This window comes from Aulonocara stuartgranti, assembly GCF_965226115.1.
Source record: "Aulonocara stuartgranti genome assembly, chromosome: 3".
Lineage (NCBI taxonomy): Eukaryota > Metazoa > Chordata > Actinopteri > Cichliformes > Cichlidae > Aulonocara > Aulonocara stuartgranti.
Window position 1 is genome coordinate 3,317,195 of NC_138941.1, and position 17,926 is coordinate 3,335,120.

Sequence of the window (17,926 nt, forward strand, 5' to 3'; positions counted from 1 at the left end):
GAGGATCGGTTCTCTGTGTGCGCACTGCTGAGAAACACAAGCTCATTTCTGCTGTTTCATGAAAAGTGTTATGGAGGAACAAGAAGTTCAGCCTCTAAACTCTCAGCGTGAGGACTGAGTGAAGAGTTTCAGAGCAGAGAGTTTTGGCTCACAGCTTTTAGCGTCTACACAAAGAGACGATTACGCACTTGATCTGAGAACATCTCCACCTCCTACAAACAAACTCTCCTACGAGCAGCTGTCACAACCACAACAGGCAGAAGACTGGATCCTGCTGCAGGTTAATGATTGATCTAAAGGCAGCTGACCTTTGAGCAGGAACTTGTGAGTCTTTTATTGTGTTTAATGCTCACAGTGCTGAAGCCTGCAGACACACCCACATCATATTATTTGTTCTCAGGGTTGTTCGGCGTGGTGGAGTGGGAACAGAAACTTTCTGCAGGTTAATTATTGATCAAACTAAAGTCATATTAAGGAGCTACTGGCACGGAGTCAGAGCAGAGCTCAGAAATCTGAAATATATCAAAGTATATTAAAGTTAGAGTTTAGAGAACACTGTTTGGTTAGCTGCCATTAACAACCAGAAGAGTCTGTTCAGTGACAGGTTGCTTCTCCCCAAGACAAGAACTAACAGACTTAAAAACTCCTTTGTCCCACACGCCATCAGACTGTTTAACTCCTCTCTGGAGGGGAGAGGGAGGGGAAACAGGAGGACAAAGGAGGGAACAACTAAGCTGTAGTGCCTCTTCACCTCACTGTACAATACCTTGTGCAATACTTTTGTAAATAGTCAACGGTGCAATAGACTCAATACTTGAAATGTGCAATTCACTTGTATTTTTATTTTTATTCCTATTTATTCTATTTATCCCCTTCGTATATTTTATTTATATTGTCTCTGTATTTATATATATGTGTGTGTGTGTAACTTCTGTCGGTGCTGTGCTTTTTTGGAAATCGGATTTCCCAGAGGAACCCACCCGAGGGATTAATAAAGTTCTATCTTATCTTATCTTATCTTATCAAAGGCAGATGACTCTCAATATCACAAGATCAGGTGAAATTTCAGACCAAGGGAAAATCACTGGGATTATCTGTGAAGAGGCAGAAAAGCATAGACCTCGTCTACCTTATAGACATTTTGAAAAGGTAAGAGTGAATCTGTCTTCATTCATCTACATGGAAACATAAAACCAAAAAACAAACCAATACAACAAAATCACACCCAGTAGGGCTGGGCGATATAAACAATAAACGACAGAATCGATTAAATTTGGTCAACGATAGAGATTTTGACTATACCGCTCTATCGCGACAGCGCATGTGATGATGTCATCAAACATCAAACTGTGCTAATGTTATGCTAACATAGCTGTGTCGCTAGCAATCACGTAGCACAACATTATATACCAGGTAGTCCAACTTCAGTAACCCTGCAAACGCCACTGCTGTTTAGTTTTCTGTCTTCATTTATGTTGGAAGTGGTAGCAGAGCTGTTTGAATTAGTTTCAAAAATCTCAGTCAGAACATGGTATGAAATGTTTAGGTGTAAACTAGCGCGCTAACTTCCTGTTAACTTCTAACTCCGTTAAATTTAATAAATTCTGTTTTCATGGATATTAAAATTAATTGTTACATCTGCTAAAGCAGCAACGCTGATGATTTTATTAAAGATGAAAGAATTTAGACCGTTTTTAACTCTCAGTGTTCGTTTGACTTTGGGACCTGAAGCTGTCAGAGTTTTGGACCCAGATTACTCCGTGAAGCTCCTCACCACGGCAGCCGTAATGCTCTGACGATCCATCAAGCAGTGCTGCTTACCAAAGTTGTGCTAAAACATTTTTAACAGATTTCTGCAGCCAAAATCGGTTCGAGGTCACGAAGCACAACCAGAATTCATACATAAGGCACACTCTCGATTTTTGAGGAAATTAAAGGATTTTAAGTGTGGAAAATATGTTATACAGAAGAATATATCGTGATATGGATTTGAGGCCATATTGCCCAGCCCTAACTCCCAATTTATTTACAACATTTGAAACATACAGTGTAGCTCCGTCAAAACACTCCAAGGCCAAGTGAAAGTGCTGAGAGGGAAAAGATCATGATTAATGATTTATTTAAACTCATAACTGGGTGCAGCAGCTGAGCTTTGACCTGTGAGCTGCAGCTTAAGCTTCTTTTATGGTTCAGTGTTTAATGTGTAAACTGTTTATCACTGCAGAGACGCCTACAGGCTATCTACTGTTCAAAAGTGAATTGTTATACACAGTGCAGCAGCTGACCGTTGACCTGTGAGCTTCAGCCTCTTTGCTGGTGTGAAGTGTTTAATGTGACGCAGTCTGCAGACACAGACGACTGCTGACGGAGAAGAAGCAGAGGATTTTCTCTGTTTCTACACAGACCTGGTCCAGACAGCAGAGAGCTGCAGAGTGAAGACGTTCATTGGAAGAAGCTGAGTAAGTTCAACGTCCTCTTTGAATCCTGGATCAGGAAGTGAATATTTGGTGTTTAAATAAGGTTTCTGTCTTTGACTCAGTCTGCTGTCACTTTTTAGAGAGAAAAGGAGATTTTAGATTAACTGGTGTTCCTGCTGCTCTAGCATTAAAGGACAGTATAGGTGACCGCGCTGATGCCTGTTTATAATTTCACCAAAGCTAATAAACTGTTGGCTAAATTTTCTTGTTTTCAGATGTAAACAGAGGTGAGAGGAGGAGATAATAAGGATTAAATATTATGCTGAATAACTAAATTCTGCTAGTCTGTGACGTAACTCCCAGCAGCATCGCCTCATTTCTTTGACCTTTAACATGAGTTAGCTTAGCTAGCAGAGCAGCTATCTCTGCTGTCTGTCATGTGACCGAATCAAGTGTGTGTAGTAGACTTGTTAGCATAGCTAGCAGGCTGACAGAGGCTAGCAAACTGTGTGAACACTTTGTAAGAGGTGAGCAGTAAAGAGAAGGATAAGGAGCTCCTCCAAATGCTGATAATGCACTTAACCTGAATTTTCTGCTTGTTACATTATATGTGATGTTCAGTCAAAAACAATTACTTAAATTAACATTATTATTAGTATTATTATTATTCATAACATGGCTCCCTACTGTAGTGGTTTGAACAACTGATCTGTGGTTATTGTGTCCCTGCAAATTCAACAATGCGCCTCAATGCAAAGCATCAAATAAACATTTTTATTATCAAGTCATTCGACCTACTGGTTGAATCACCGTAGCTCTGACAGTGAAGCACACTCATTTTTATTGGTAGTCACCTTGTGAGCAATGTTCCCTCTAAGCTGCGCACGTGTGCAATTCAACCTGCCAACACGGACGATGATGCAATTCTACACCGCAATCATCGAGTCCATCCTCACCTCCTCCATCACCGTGTGGTACGCTGGAGCCACTATCAGGGACAAACAGAGACTGCAGCGTGTTGTGCGCTCTGCTGAGAAGGTGATTGGCTGCAGACTCCCATCTCTGCAGGACCTGTACACCTCCAGGACACTGGGGCGTGCAGCTCGGATCTCAGCTGACCCTTCTCACCCTGGACACAGTCTGTTTGACCTGCTCCCCTCAGGCAGGAGGCTCCGGTCCATTCGCACCAGAACCTCTCGCCACAAGAACAGTTTCTTCCCCTCTGCTGTTGGACACATGAACAATAACCATATGACTGTCCCTGCCACTAACACATGACCCTACGCTGTGTCACTGCATCATTCATTCCATGTTTGGCACTGATCACCACCTGCACTCATGTATATATCTTTCTACGCAGCACTCTTAATTCTTATTCTCATGTATATATCTCATGTATATCTCATGCACATATCTTTCTACGTAGCACTTTTAATTCTTATTCTCATGTATATATCTCATGTATATCTCATGCACATATCTTTCTACGTAGCACTTTTAATTCTTATTCCTACTTTTATTTTTTTCATGTCTATTTAAGCGCAATTTATGACAGTTTGTTTGCACTGAAGCACCGCAGCAATTTCCTAATGTTGTAAACCTGCTCAACATTTGGCAATAAACCCCTTTCTGATTCTGATTCTGATTCTGAATTGCGCACTGTTGGCACGGTCTCTGCGCAGAGAAAATCTGTGTTGCGCACACAAAAAGAATTCTAACCTGAATTGAAATTAAAGTAAACCAATCAAAACATGGCATTTAGTTGTTAAGAAACGGAGTGACGGCGTGTTTGAGATGTGAGAGAGGCGTTTAGCACAAATCTTGTGTAGTTAGAGTGTAGTTAGTGTGTAGTTAGTGTGTAGTGTAGTCAATAGTGTTGTTGTGTGTGTCAGAACAATGAGGCGACTGCTGAGTGTTACAGGTGTTACAGCAGTGACACATCTGCTGCTGTCAGGCCTGCAGGTATCAGGCTGTTGTTCTCCTTCATCTCATAGAGGACAGGAATTATTTTTTGGAGCGGCACAAATAATTTGTGTAGCATCAGATTTGATGCAGAACAGCTGATTGTTCTGTAAATAGTTTGAAATGTTTATTTTAAAAAAACACCTTGGCTGCATTTTTAGGTAAACAGCTGCAAAAAACTTTGTTTGCATAACTCAGTTACTTTTTTGAAGAAGTAACTATATAATTAACTGCCCAACTGTCACGGGTTTTGACATTTATTTTCACAAGTAAGAGAAAATAAGACACTTGCAGACCAAATCAGAGAGTTTTAAGACATGCGCATGGGTGTGTGCCTCTCAGCAAAATCACACACACAGAATGCATGTCTTGTTCCTTTATTTATAGGGTAAGAAACTGATTACATAGTACTTCCTCTTTTCAGTTACAGGAGGAGAGTTCAGGCATTATCTCAACCTGTCTGACCTTTCAGACTGGGGTAAAGAATACAGAAGTTTATCATGCTTATCTGACATCACAGATACTAAAAAAGAATACATTGCGTTTGTGTTAACAAATAGACTCAGTTACGTGAAAATATATGAACACTAGAAAATAAAACACACTTGATTATATTGTATTTGAATATAAAGCACATTTGATTATACTTGATCATATTGCATAATAAAAATCCTCTATCACCAACATTGGTCATTATTTACTGTATGTTGCAGACAGAGTTACAGACTCTCTCCCAGACCACAGACTCATAATACAAGTCAGAGCTTTATAAAAAAAAAAGAAAGTTGTGTTTTCAAAATTGGAGTTCAAGTTTTTTTTTTTCCTTCCAATAGTGTTAACATACTACACACGTCATGAACAAGATTTTTTTAAATTTTCATTGTAAGTGGGCTAAAGCAGTTAATTAAAAGTAGTCCATCAACTGAAAGGTTTAAAATGTTCACACGTGTTGGACTGACTGAAGCTTCCAGTCACAGTGACTCAGTGTGTGTCAGTGAATGCATCGTGTGTGCTTCAGGCTCCACCTAGTGGACTGATAGCAGAGCAGCTGATGAATTTGAAGAGTGTGGCCTTTTTGCACACAGCCTGTAAATGTCAACAACAAAAGGAGTGTGTAAAACATGTATATTGTAGTGATGCAGTGTACTGTGTATATTTATACTGGCAGTATGGAACATGATTATTTGGAAATGCCTAAAATGGAAATGATCATATACTGTGAGGTGAGGTGTGGACAGTGGTTGTGCTTTTGTAACATTGAGGCAAGGAAAGTGATTAGTGTTTAGGGGACACATCATTGGTTTTTGTTAAAAAGAAAGAGTTTCTCCACTGTGGCAGGTCGTAGGCGATTTTTTTTTTCTAAACTGTCTCTAACTCTCACTAACCGCAACTCTCCATCAAACGCCCACATTTTGTCTGAGGGGTTTATATCGCTGTCATATCTCGCGGCAAAGTTCGAACCGCTTCCTGAACCAGTCACGTGGTACAGCCGGGCAGCGAGGCTTCGGACGTCATCATTTTCAGCTCCTCCCATAAATGAAGCAAGCCTGGATACGCGCTTCGCGGAAACGCCCCCTCCATTACTCGACACACGCTTCGAAGCCTCGATACAGAACGTCACATCACTAGTTAAAGCTGAGTAAACACTGACCCCAGACCAGCACCGTGATAAAGTGAGCTGCTGCTGCTGAACTTGAACAGGTAACAAAGTGATGAGCAGTCAGGCTGCAGGTTTCTACCTGTTCATGTTTCTACAGTAGAATCACTTTGAAGTGTCTTTGTGCTGTTTCATCTTTGATTTGTGTTCATAAACACTCAGAGAAACATCACGTGACCTCATCAGGATCTGTGTTGGTGTGTGGGGCTGTACCTCAGCTTTATGTTGTTACATGCTCATTTGTTCATTTTAACATCAAAGTAATGTTATGAGGAGTAATGAAGTAACGTACTCCATTACTTTTAATCAAAGTGTTCTGTGTAATATGTGTAATAATGACTGTTTTGAGTAATGACCAACACTGATCACAACAAAGAGGAAATGCCTCCAACATGCACAAACATTTGAGCCACAACATGCAGTTAATGTGCACAAATGTCTTTGATATGCTGCTCAGTGATGGTGGTGACTGTCAGAGCAGAGCTACTGAGAATCAATAAGTAATATCAATGATGGGATCAGAATCACTAAATTCTTCTCATCCCTGTCAGTATCATACATGTGCTGTATAATGTGATAAATGTAGAGGTGCTGGCTGTTCTCTCACTCTGCTGTTTAGCTGTAAAGGACGCCTCCCTGCCTTTGTCTCATTCATGACCTTTAATAGTCTCTTCTAACATGCAGAGATCTGTATGATCTGTTTCATAGAGTCTAACCAGCCTGTACAGGTAACAACAACAGTCACTGCATCACTGACACACAAACGTCATCTCTGTCAATAACAACATTCATACATGGAATAAAAACACATCAGTGGATCATTGCTGGAGCTGATGTTTGTGCTCCTGGTGCAAAGGCTCTCAGTTTCCTCCTTGAAATAACATCAGTGGTGGGTCAGCGACATGCTTTCTTTCCCTCTCAGGTTTAAATATCTGGGACTCTCCACCGTTTGGTTTTAGAGCTGAAGAAGCTTCTCAGATGAAACGTCTTCCAGAAACTTAAAGACGTCTCTTTTCTCTCCAAGCTCCTTAGATCACATGACCTGGATGACTGAACCTACAGACATATTGACCTGGTTTCATGGTCACATGACAGGTCAGAGGTCAGTTCCTCCTGTTAATGTGAACTCACTGAGTGTTTGTGGTTTACCTCTCAGACTGACTGAAGATGATGATGGAGGAAGAGGAGGACAGAGCAGAGTCTGCAGGGTCCAGCTGTCCGTCTGTGAGGAGTGACCGGTCCAAACCTCTAAATCCAGCCTTCAGTGGTGAACCTGGAGCAACGAGGTCAGAGAGCTGAACTCACTGAGTAACAGAAATAATTCTGCACTGACATTATAATCAGTGTTGACTCTGGTTGATTGTCTGACTGTGTTTGTGAGCTGAGAGGAAATGAAAATGAGTTTGTAACAAAAATCAGTTTTGTCCAGTTTTCCTGTAAAAAGCTGAACTCTAATCTAAGAGGATGTTACTGACAGGAAACAGCTGCATTATCTGCAGTCTGTGTGATCACAGCTGCTTCAATCATGTTTGTGTCTGCAGAGGTCAGAGGTCACAGTCTGCAGGGTCCAGCTGTCCGTCTGTGAGGAGTGACCGGTCCAAAGATTTCCCTCCACTCTTCAGTGGTGAACCTGGAGCAACGAGGTCAGAGAGCTGTGATGACTCCTTTACATGTTTGTGTTTCCTGGATAAATATGACCTGAAACATCCTCAGATTGTTACAAAGATTCATTAAAAAGAAAACAATGAAAGAGAAAAGATCCAAATGTTCGACTTGGTCATTTGCTGTTTGAGGACAGTGATGCTCATATCTGTGGGGAAAGTGTGACCTGAGTGGGTTCATGTTTGTCTTTAAAGAACAGAGCTGCTCTGATTCTCTTTGTGTCTGATCTGTTAAACAGTCTGAGAGGTCACACAGAGACCCAGCAGCTAAAGCCTGGATCATACTGGCTGCTGTTACTCCATCAGGACAACACTGAACCACAGTGGTGTGGATGTAGTGGATAAATCCCACCATACTGATGCTCAGAGTTAACCACAGGGAACAAAACCAGATGTTACCTTCAGATTGTGACCTTTGGAGTGGACGATGCAGATTTCAATAGAGAATAAATGTTGTTGTTTTTCAGCTGTGAAGAAAGAATCTAATTTTCTGAACTTAAGAATTTATGATGCTGGAAACAACATGGAGACTATAACACAACATTTCCACTGTGTTCATAGAATGAATGTAAAACTGTCAGACATTCATTAAATATGCAAAATGTCTACAGAAGCATCAGAGGGTCAGACGTGAAGCACTCAGTGATTTTGATCAAATGACTCATCAGTTATTGATCTGTACTACACTGATCTACCACGTTAGTAAAGCTGGTGTTCTGGTGGTGGAGGGAGACTCGGATCATGTTCTGGTTTTGGAGCAGTGATCTGCTGATGGTTCAGTTTGATGAGCTTCTTCAAAATCATCCCTGACATCACCACTGAAAGGACGTCCATGAAAACAGACTGAAAATTACTGATATGTTCACAATCTGAGAGTTTAAAACTTGACAGACTTGATTCAGATGAAGTTATTTGAGCAGAAACTCCTGGATCTTTATCCTGTGTTGATCTAATCCTTCATGGTTCCTCCACAGAGTGGAGCAGCAGAGCTCAGAGGTTCCCAGTGGTCAGTCTGCCCAGCAGCATCAAACACAGCTGGACTCCTTATTTATGGTCTGTACATGTACAACAACTACTGTTACATCTGTTCTGTTCACAGTCATCTCCATGCTGCTCTTTGTAGACCAGTGGATCGTCAGTGTGTCCAACATGGATCTGATGTTTGGCTCCATGATTTCAGTCTGATTGGCTCATTCATAAATATTCTGTTCCAGCTGCTGGAGGACAACATCATCACTTTTGTGAAGAACGAGCTGAAGGAGATCCAGAAGGTTCTGAGTCCAGATTACCCAGAATGCTTAGAGAGTCAGAGGAGCAGCAGCAGAGAGGCGTTTGTGAAGATCACAGTGGACTTCCTGAGGAGAATGAAGCAGGAGGAGCTGGCTGACCATCTGCAGAGCAGTAAGAGGATTTATCTAAAGATTTAAGCTGCTGGATAAATGAACATTTTCCAGAGATGGAAGATGGAGCAACGTGTTTTAAAGATTAGTTCTTTTTGGAATTGAGTGTTTATTTTTCTTCTCTATCAGAACTTCAAGCTGCAGTTTGTCATCGTAACCTTAAATCCACCCTGAAGAAGAAGTTCCAGTGTGTGTTTGAGGGCATCGCTAAAGCAGGAAACCCAACCCTCCTGAATCAGATCTACACAGAGCTCTACATCACAGAGGGAGGGACTGCAGAGGTCAATGAGGAACATGAGGTCAGACAGATTGAAACAGCATCCAGGAAACCAGACAGACCAGAAACAACAATCAGGCAAGAAGACATCTTTAAAGCCTCACCTGGAAGAGATGAACCAATCAGAATAGTGCTGACAAAGGGAGTGGCTGGCATTGGGAAAACAGTCTTAACACAGAAATACAGCCTGGACTGGGCTGAAGACAAAGCCAACCAGGACATCCAGTTCATATTTCCATTCACTTTCAGAGAGCTGAATGTGCTGAAAGAGGAAAAGTTCAGCTTGGTGGGACTTGTTCATCACTTCTTTACTGAAACCAAAGAAGCAGGAATCTGCAGCTTTGAAGACTTCCAGGTTGTGTTCATCTTTGATGGTCTGGATGAGTGTCGACTTCCTCTGGACTTCCACAAAACTACAATCCTAACTGACCCTAGAAAGTCCACCTCAGTGGATGTGCTGCTGATAAACCTCATCAGGGGGAAACTGCTTCCCTCTGCTCGCCTCTGGATAACCACACGACCTGCAGCAGCCAATCAGATCCCTCCTGACTGTGTTGGCATGGTGACAGAGGTCAGAGGGTTCACTGACCCACAGAAGGAGGAGTACTTCAGGAAGAGATTCAGAGATGAGGAGCAGGCCAGCAGGATCATCTCCCACATCAAGACATCACGAAGCCTCCACATCATGTGTCACATCCCAGTCTTCTGCTGGATCACTGCTACAGTTCTGGAGGATGTGCTGGAAACCAGAGAGGGAGGACAGCTGCCCAACACCCTGACTGAGATGTACATCCACTTCCTGGTGGTTCAGGCCAAAGTGAAGAAGGTCAAGTATGATGGAGGAGCTGAGACAGATCCACACTGGAGTCCAGAGAGCAGGAAGATGATGGAGTCTCTGGGAAAACTGGCTTTTGATCAGCTGCAGAAAGGAAACCTGATCTTCTATGAATCAGACCTGACAGAGTGTGGCATCGATATCAGAGCAGCCTCAGTGTACTCAGGAGTGTTCACACAGATCTTTAAAGAGGAGAGAGGACTGTACCAGGACAAGGTGTTCTGCTTCATCCATCTGAGTGTTCAGGAGTTTCTGGCTGCTCTTCATGTCCATCTGACCTTCATCAACTCTGGACTCAATCTGCTGGAACAACAACAAACAACCTCCCAGAAGTCTGAAACAGGAGAATCTGCAGAGACACACTTCTACCAGAGTGCTGTGGACAAGGCCTTACAGAGTCCAAATGGACACCTGGACTTGTTCCTCCGCTTCCTCCTGGGTCTTTCACTGCAGACTAATCAGACTCTCTTACGAGCCCTGATGACACAAACAGGAGGTAACTCACAGACCAATCAGGAAACAGTCCAGTACATCAAGGAGAAGCTCAGTGAGAATCTGTCTGCAGAGAAAAGCATCAATCTGATCCACTGTCTGAATGAACTGAATGATCGTTCTCTAGTGGAGGAGATCCAACAGTCCCTGAGATCAGGACGTCTCTCCACAGATAAACTGTCTCCTGCTCAGTGGTCAGCTCTGGTCTTCATCTTACTGTCATCAGAAGAAGATCTGGATGTGTTTGACCTGAAGAAATACTCTGCTTCAGAGGAGGCTCTTCTGAGGCTGCTGCCAGTGGTCAAAGCCTCCAACAAGGCTCTGTGAGTAAATCTGTGATCATGTTTATTTTTAAAATGTTGATTAAAAGTGTTCATAGATTTCTTCCATGACAGATCCATGTCCTAAAACCATGAGCCAGCGTAGTTGTATAGTATAAAAGAAAAAAGGAGAACTTTTGACTACAATATTGTAACTTGAATGAACTTTTGATACAGCCTTTAAACATAAAATTTATGAACAGAATCGGTGACAAAGGGCAGCCCTGGTGGAGCCCATCACCCACCAGACTTATTACTATCCAACGTATTGCCGGCTATGCCAACCAAGCTCTTGCAGTGGTTGTAAAAGGATCGAATGGCCATAAAATGTTTCTCAGTTTTATTATTTTCAGTCACATCTGTTTTTGATTATTAACTGAATATTTTAAAATTCAGGCTTTTTATGTTATACAAAACATCATATTTTCTTATGTCATCTTGTATTGATTCTGAAGGAATAGTTTTCATCAGTATCGCAGATACCAGCCTGAATTTTACTTTTTATTGGATCAGAAAGGAAATCAGTGGCATCACACATCACTTACAGCAACTTCAGTACCTCTTCATTTTAATAAACTGGGGGGAGTTGCACCAAGATTCAGTATGAGATAAAGAATTATTTTTAACTGTAAGGTTGGAGAAATCTGTTGTTGGAAATTGGAAGAACAGGTCATCTTAAAAATCACTGCATTGTAGTTTTATTCAGGCCCCTTCAATCTGTGATCGCTGTTGCTTTGCATTGTAAATGCTACTATTACAAAAGTCACAAATATTAGTGTATGTGTGTGTTGTTGGGTAATAAACCAAAAGAACAGAATCTACCAGCACCTCACTGATTTCTGCTTAAAAACAATAAAAAAGCAATAAAGCTCTGATTTGTTTGGTTGATCTTGTCTCCCTTCCCGCTTGATTTCAGACTGAGTGGCTGTAACCTGTCAGACAGAAGCTGTGAAGCTCTGTCCTCAGTCCTGAGCTCCCAGTCCTCCCATCTGACAGAGCTGGACCTGGGTAACAACAACCTGCAGGATTCAGGACTGAAGCTTCTGTCTGCTGGGATGAAGAGTCAATACTGCAAACTGGAAACGCTGAGGTCAGATCAAGCGATATCGATTTTTTTTTCATCAATTAACATCATTTAATCAATTTCATTTGGAAAAAATTAACAGTGTGTATGTTTTGTTTTTTTAATGAATCCATGCAAGTCACAGTAAACTGCCACATTTGACTTTTGTAACATGAGGCAATAAGGATTCCAGCATGTCCTGAAACAGTGTTGAAATATTGTAAATGTAGTAGCTCCTCATGGCACCATGAATATACTTTAACACAAGTGTTTCATGTCTTCTTGTCATCCTTTCTTCAGACTGAGTGGCTGTAACCTGTCAGACAGAAGCTGTGAAGCTCTGTCCTCAGTCCTGAGGTCCCAGTCCTCCCGTCTGACAGAGCTGGACCTGGGTAACAACAACCTGCAGGATTCAGGAGTGAAGCTTCTATTTTCTGCAGTGGAGAGTCCAAAGTGTACACTTGGGATTCTCAGGTCAGGATTCAGTCTTTTCTGATGATGATTTAAAACCTGAGTCAGGTCGATAAATGGCTTACTCATTTACAACAGACATGATTTGTTAAATCACCTTATATATGTGTGCTTAAGTTCTGTGCTGCTCTGATTTATTGCCCGTGCTGTCTTTCAGTTCAGCTTTGTCGAGTCTCTGGTAGGATTTCTTTTACATGACCTGTGTAAAAACAAAACAGGAAACACATTAAGCTGAAGTAAGATGCACAATTTGAAAAATGGGGCACAAAAAATGTTGCTGCTTTCTGGAAAGTGCGTCTAAGAAGACCCAATGGAGAAAGTGAAGAGAAAAATCAAAGATTAAGAAAAAGAAAATGGCAGAGGCAGTTTCTCTTGGACTGCCTGCAGATGGGGCGAGACTCTAGAAACAGGGATGATTGGAGAAAATGTAAAGATGCCAGGAGATGAATACTCTGGTGTTCTGGGGATAGTGGGAGTGAGAGGGAGAGATGCCAGTAAATGATTTCAAGGATAAATTTGAGAGAATCAGAGCTAAGAAACCAAAGCAAGTGGGGAACTACAAACATGTGGACAGACTCATAATTAGGCCAAAGACACATTAAAGCAATTATTACAGGTTTAGAAACAGGGATGGATATGAAGGAGCTTAGCATGAATTTGCATTGAGGAAAGAATAGCAACGAGCATCAGAGGAAACAGTTAGGAAAACTAAAAGGATGTACTGGCAGGAATACTGCAGTACTTTAGGAAGAACTACACCAGTTCAGAATGTGTGGAGTACAGTTAACCCTTTACAGCTGATCGGAGCGGGCACGCTCTGTTTTGCGTAACTATTTTTAAATCCCAGTAGCTTATATTATATTTTTACCTGCTGTGGAGCCATTTTTGGGAGCATTTCAAGTTGCTATACATCAATACAACCATTACAGCCTAAATTTTAATAATAATATGTATTAAGTGCATAGTAATTACATAAATTGCAAAAAAGTGCAATAAACTACAAAAAAATTGAAAATTGTTTTTGTTTTTTTAACATATATTTCTAGTTAGAGAAATTTAAGAGGCTTTTCCCTCAAAACTGTAAATACAAAAAAGTTGCACAAAATAGTTTCCCACCACAGGAAATTTATTTTGAGTGCCTTCATAGTTTTATTTTTGAAATACACCAATTTATATACTGCAGGAAAAACGAAAATAAATAGTATACTGCAAATTTGCAAAATAACAGCATATGCATCAAAATAAACTATTTCCAGCAGTACAATATGAGTCCTAAGCATATGTGGAAGGAAACTGTAACCTAGGACAAGCTGATGGCATAAGATGTAAGTACAACTCCTCAGGTTTCATATGCAAAAAAAATTATTGCGCTAGCTCACGTGGTTACAGTGCTACCGGGATTTAAAAATAGTTGCGCAAAACGGAGTGTGCCCACTCTGACCAGTTTTAAAGGGTTAAAGCAAGAAAATATGGTATTAGCATTAGCTGCCAATTCCTATTCACCTAAAATTAGCATTACCTGCTAATGGCAGTCTACTTAGCATTAACTCTTCACTAATGTAATGCTAATTCACATCAAATTATCTTTAGCTTTACCATTAGCGGCTAGCTTCAGCCTACCTAGCACTAGCTGCTCACATTGTTAAAAGGGAAGAGAAAACGATATTAGCATTAGCTTGTAATAATTATTCACCCCTAATTAGAATTAGCCACTAATGGCAGCATACTTAGCATTAACTTCTCACATCGTCATAATACAAATGATGCTAACTTGCATTAGACTGCTGTTATTAGCTAATGCTATTTAGCAGTAGCTGCTCACATTGCTATAAAGCAAAGGAAAACGATATGAGCATTAGGTTCTAATGCGTATTTGCCTTAAATTAGACGTAGGTGCTAATGGCAGCCTACTTAGCATTAGCAGCTCAGATGTTGTAATGCTAGGAAAAAGAGTGTTAGCATTAGCCGTTCACATTGTTATAAAGTTAAGGGAAATAGTGTTAGCATTAGCTACTCACATTGTTAAAAAGTGTTAGCATTAGTGCATAATGCTAATTCATGTCAAATTAGCATTAGTTAATAACGGCAGCCTATTTAGCATTAGCAGATAATGTCGACCTTGGCCCACTGGAAAAGTTCAGAACTAAAGATTTAGGAGTGTTTCTCAATAGCTCTTTCTCATTTGAGAAACAAATGAATTCTGTTATTAAAACCAGCTGTAAGGTTTATATTGTTGATTGTCATTTATGCTTAGAAATATTTACTCATATATGCTTAGAGTTGTATAATCGATTGCATGATGATAGAGGTTTGATCCTCAGTAGTCTGTAAAGACTCTGTGTGCCTTCCAGAGTGCTCTGGCATGCACACACCACTTGGGGCCATGAGAGAGGTCGTACCCTCTCTTACTGATTTATGGTGTAGGACAGGGGTCTCAAACTCAATTTAGCTGGGGGCCGCTGCAGGCAGAGTCTGGGTTAGGCTGGGCCGCATTAGGTTTTCCACAAGAAAGGCATGGTTAAAAAATTCCAATCTTCTCAAATCTCTTTATTTTTATTTTTTAACACAAAATATGAAAAATGAATAAACAAATTAAGAATTAAAAAGAAAATAAATCAATCTGTAATACATAAATAAAATAATAATATATTTTTAGTCAGTGAACTTGTGTGTATCTTTCAGTCTTCTATATCTGCTGTATTTAGATTGAAATGTCTGTATTAACAGTTCTATAACCTTCTTCTGAACATGAATGGAACACTGTAGAAAATGAACTGTTCTTCTGAACATGGCTTCTCTTGCCTACTCCTTGCTGCTAGAGACCTGGCAGCGTTTCCTCTCGCATAGCCGAGCCAGATTTGGCCTGAGGGAGGAAGCAGTTGCGACCCTCAGTATGTCTTGAAGATGATCATCCGTAAGTCTGGACCTGTACTTGGACTTATTGAAGTTCAAAGTGGAGAAGAGCTTTTGGCACAAGTATGTGCTACCAAAAAGGCACATGGTCCGCTTGAACATTCGGGAAAGCCGAGGGAAACTAGGGCTCAATTCTCTCAAAGATTGTCCAAGCTTGTCTGCTTTTCCACTCACCTCCCTGAACTTTGCTTTGAGTTCAGAGTTGCACTGCAGCTCAATGAGCTCCATTTGAAGCACAGAAGGGGCATCTTGCACATCAAAGGAGAAGGGGTCCGCAAAAATGTGAAAGGTGGCTCTGTGTGTCTTGAAGTCAGCAAATCTGTGATCAAATTCCTCCTGTAGCATCAAAATGACATCAACATACTCGTCAGCACTGAATGGTGTGCCTGCATCCACGAGTGCCTTGCATGCTGGGAAATGGCAAAGGTTTGTCTGAGAGAGCTGAGCTTTCCAGAGCGCCAGTTTTGTGGAGAATGCTCTCACGTTGTCATAGGCAGCACTGACAAGTTGCCCCTGGCCTTGTAACGTCTTGTTCAGTACATTAAGCTCATGTGTCATATCAACAAGAAAAGCTGAGTCCATGAGCCATTTGGGATCAGTTAGCACAGGAACACTAACTCCATCCTTCTCCATGAAGGCTTCACTTCTGCTCTCAACTCAAAAAGTCTCTTTAATACATTTCCCCTGCTGAGCCAACGTACCTCAGTGAAGTCGAGCACATCCCCATATTCTGACTCCATTTCCTCTAAAAAAGCACAGAACCTTCGGTGCTTTAAGCCCCTGGATCTGATTTGGTTGATGCATTTCACAACAATAGACATCACATTGTCAAACTTCAGGCATTTGCTGCAAAGGACCTGCTGATGGATGATGCAGTGCAGAGCAATGGCCTCCTCCACGCCTTCCTCTTCCAGTTTGTTTTGTGCCACCAGTCCATGTTTCCTCCCTGTCATTGATGGCGCTCCATCTGTTGTTATTCCAACAAACCTCTTCCATGGCAAACCAACATTCTCAATGGCATCACACAGCTTGTAAATATCTGCTGAGCGGTGGTCTGGCCATGCATTGGAATTACTGTGAGCAGCTCCTCCATCACTTCAAAACTGTCATCAACACCACGGACATACATTGGGAGCTGGGCAGTGTCGGTGATGTCTGTGGTCTCATCAAGAGCGACTGAGTATACACTGAAACATTTGGCTTTCTCACACAGTTGGTCATAAATGTCACTTGACAGGTCAGAAATGCGATCTGCTGCGGTGTTGGCAGAAAGGCTGATGTTGCTAAACTGACCTTTCTTTCCCGGACAGACTATATTTGCAGCCTGCAATATGCACTTTTAGACAAATGCACCTTCTGTGAATGGCTTCCCTGCTTTAGCAATCATCTCACTAACCACGTGGCTCCGACTGCTGCATTATTCTCTTTGGTTGCTTTCTTGGAGAAATCTTGCTGCCTCAGTAGATCTGTTTTAAGACTGGCAACCCGGTTCGCTCTCTCGTCTCCCTGGTATTTTGCATCCAGCTCAGCATGTCTAGTTGTGTAATGACGTTTCAAATTGTATTCCTTGTGCAGCGCAACTTTCTCTGTGCAAATAAGACAGGTCGGGGTGCCCCTGTGCTCAACAAAGAAATATTGCATTTCCCACTTTTCCTGAAATTGTCGGTGCTCATCACCAACCTTTCTCTTCACCGCAGGCTTTGAAAAAGACATGTTTGGGGCTATGTGACATTTATAATTCTACTTGGTGTCACTGTCGCATTGAAGTTTCAATCAAGCGTTTAGCCGACGGACGGGGAACGTCTCAACGCGTAGAGAACGTCATTTCTGCTTCTTTTTCTTGCAACCGTAGCACGGCGATCGGCAGATAAAAAGCCGGTAGCAGTCTCCTTTGTTTTTACGCTCGATGTTCATGTCTTTCATGACGACACGAACACCGTGGCGTTTGCAGATGGTAGAAAGTGCAGGGATAGCGAGCGCAAAAAAGGCGACTGCTCACGGCGCCGGGCTGTTGTTACAGGAGAAAGAAGCGGAAATGACACCGTGACATATAACAAATAACATCAGCTGTTTCTGATGTTAGTTGTTTTGACTGCTTTTACATTATAATGAAATATATGTAATGTTCATGTTTGCTGCAATGCAAACGCAGTGATGCAAATAAAAACATGGAGCCACAAATTACGGTGCGACCCTATAATTAGTCCGGGTTACCGGGGACTGTTGTTGCCGATGAACAGGTGTCGCTATGTGACTGCAGACTAAATTGGGCTGCATTGAGTTCATGACTTTTCTTTTATCCCGCCGCCTACGCATCACTGTGAGAGTTAATATGAGATCTCTCTCTGTGGAAAAATAACTTTAAATCCCACTGACATGTGTATAAATCTATATACGTATAATGTCCCGCTGGGCAGCAACTTAAAAAAACAACTTTTTTTGAAGTGTTGTGAACGCA

The 17,926-nt window shown here is 41.5% G+C and overlaps 1 protein-coding gene across 1 annotated transcript in view; it reads left to right on the forward strand.

Moving 5' to 3' along the window:
- The first annotated feature begins 1,084 nt into the window (after positions 1-1,084).
- The window catches only part of LOC309702401 (protein NLRC3-like), a 22,053-nt gene continuing 5,211 nt past the window's right edge, over positions 1,085-17,926 (forward strand). The window contains exons 1-9 of the mRNA XM_082527118.1: positions 1,085-1,149; positions 2,225-2,459; positions 7,193-7,322; positions 7,578-7,679; positions 8,672-8,750; positions 8,912-9,098; positions 9,227-11,024; positions 11,938-12,111; positions 12,385-12,558. Of these exons, the coding sequence (XP_082383244.1) occupies positions 7,204-7,322; positions 7,578-7,679; positions 8,672-8,750; positions 8,912-9,098; positions 9,227-11,024; positions 11,938-12,111; positions 12,385-12,558 (2,633 nt within the window). The 5' untranslated portion in view covers positions 1,085-1,149; positions 2,225-2,459; positions 7,193-7,203. The remainder of the gene's footprint in view (positions 1,150-2,224; positions 2,460-7,192; positions 7,323-7,577; positions 7,680-8,671; positions 8,751-8,911; positions 9,099-9,226; positions 11,025-11,937; positions 12,112-12,384; positions 12,559-17,926) is intronic.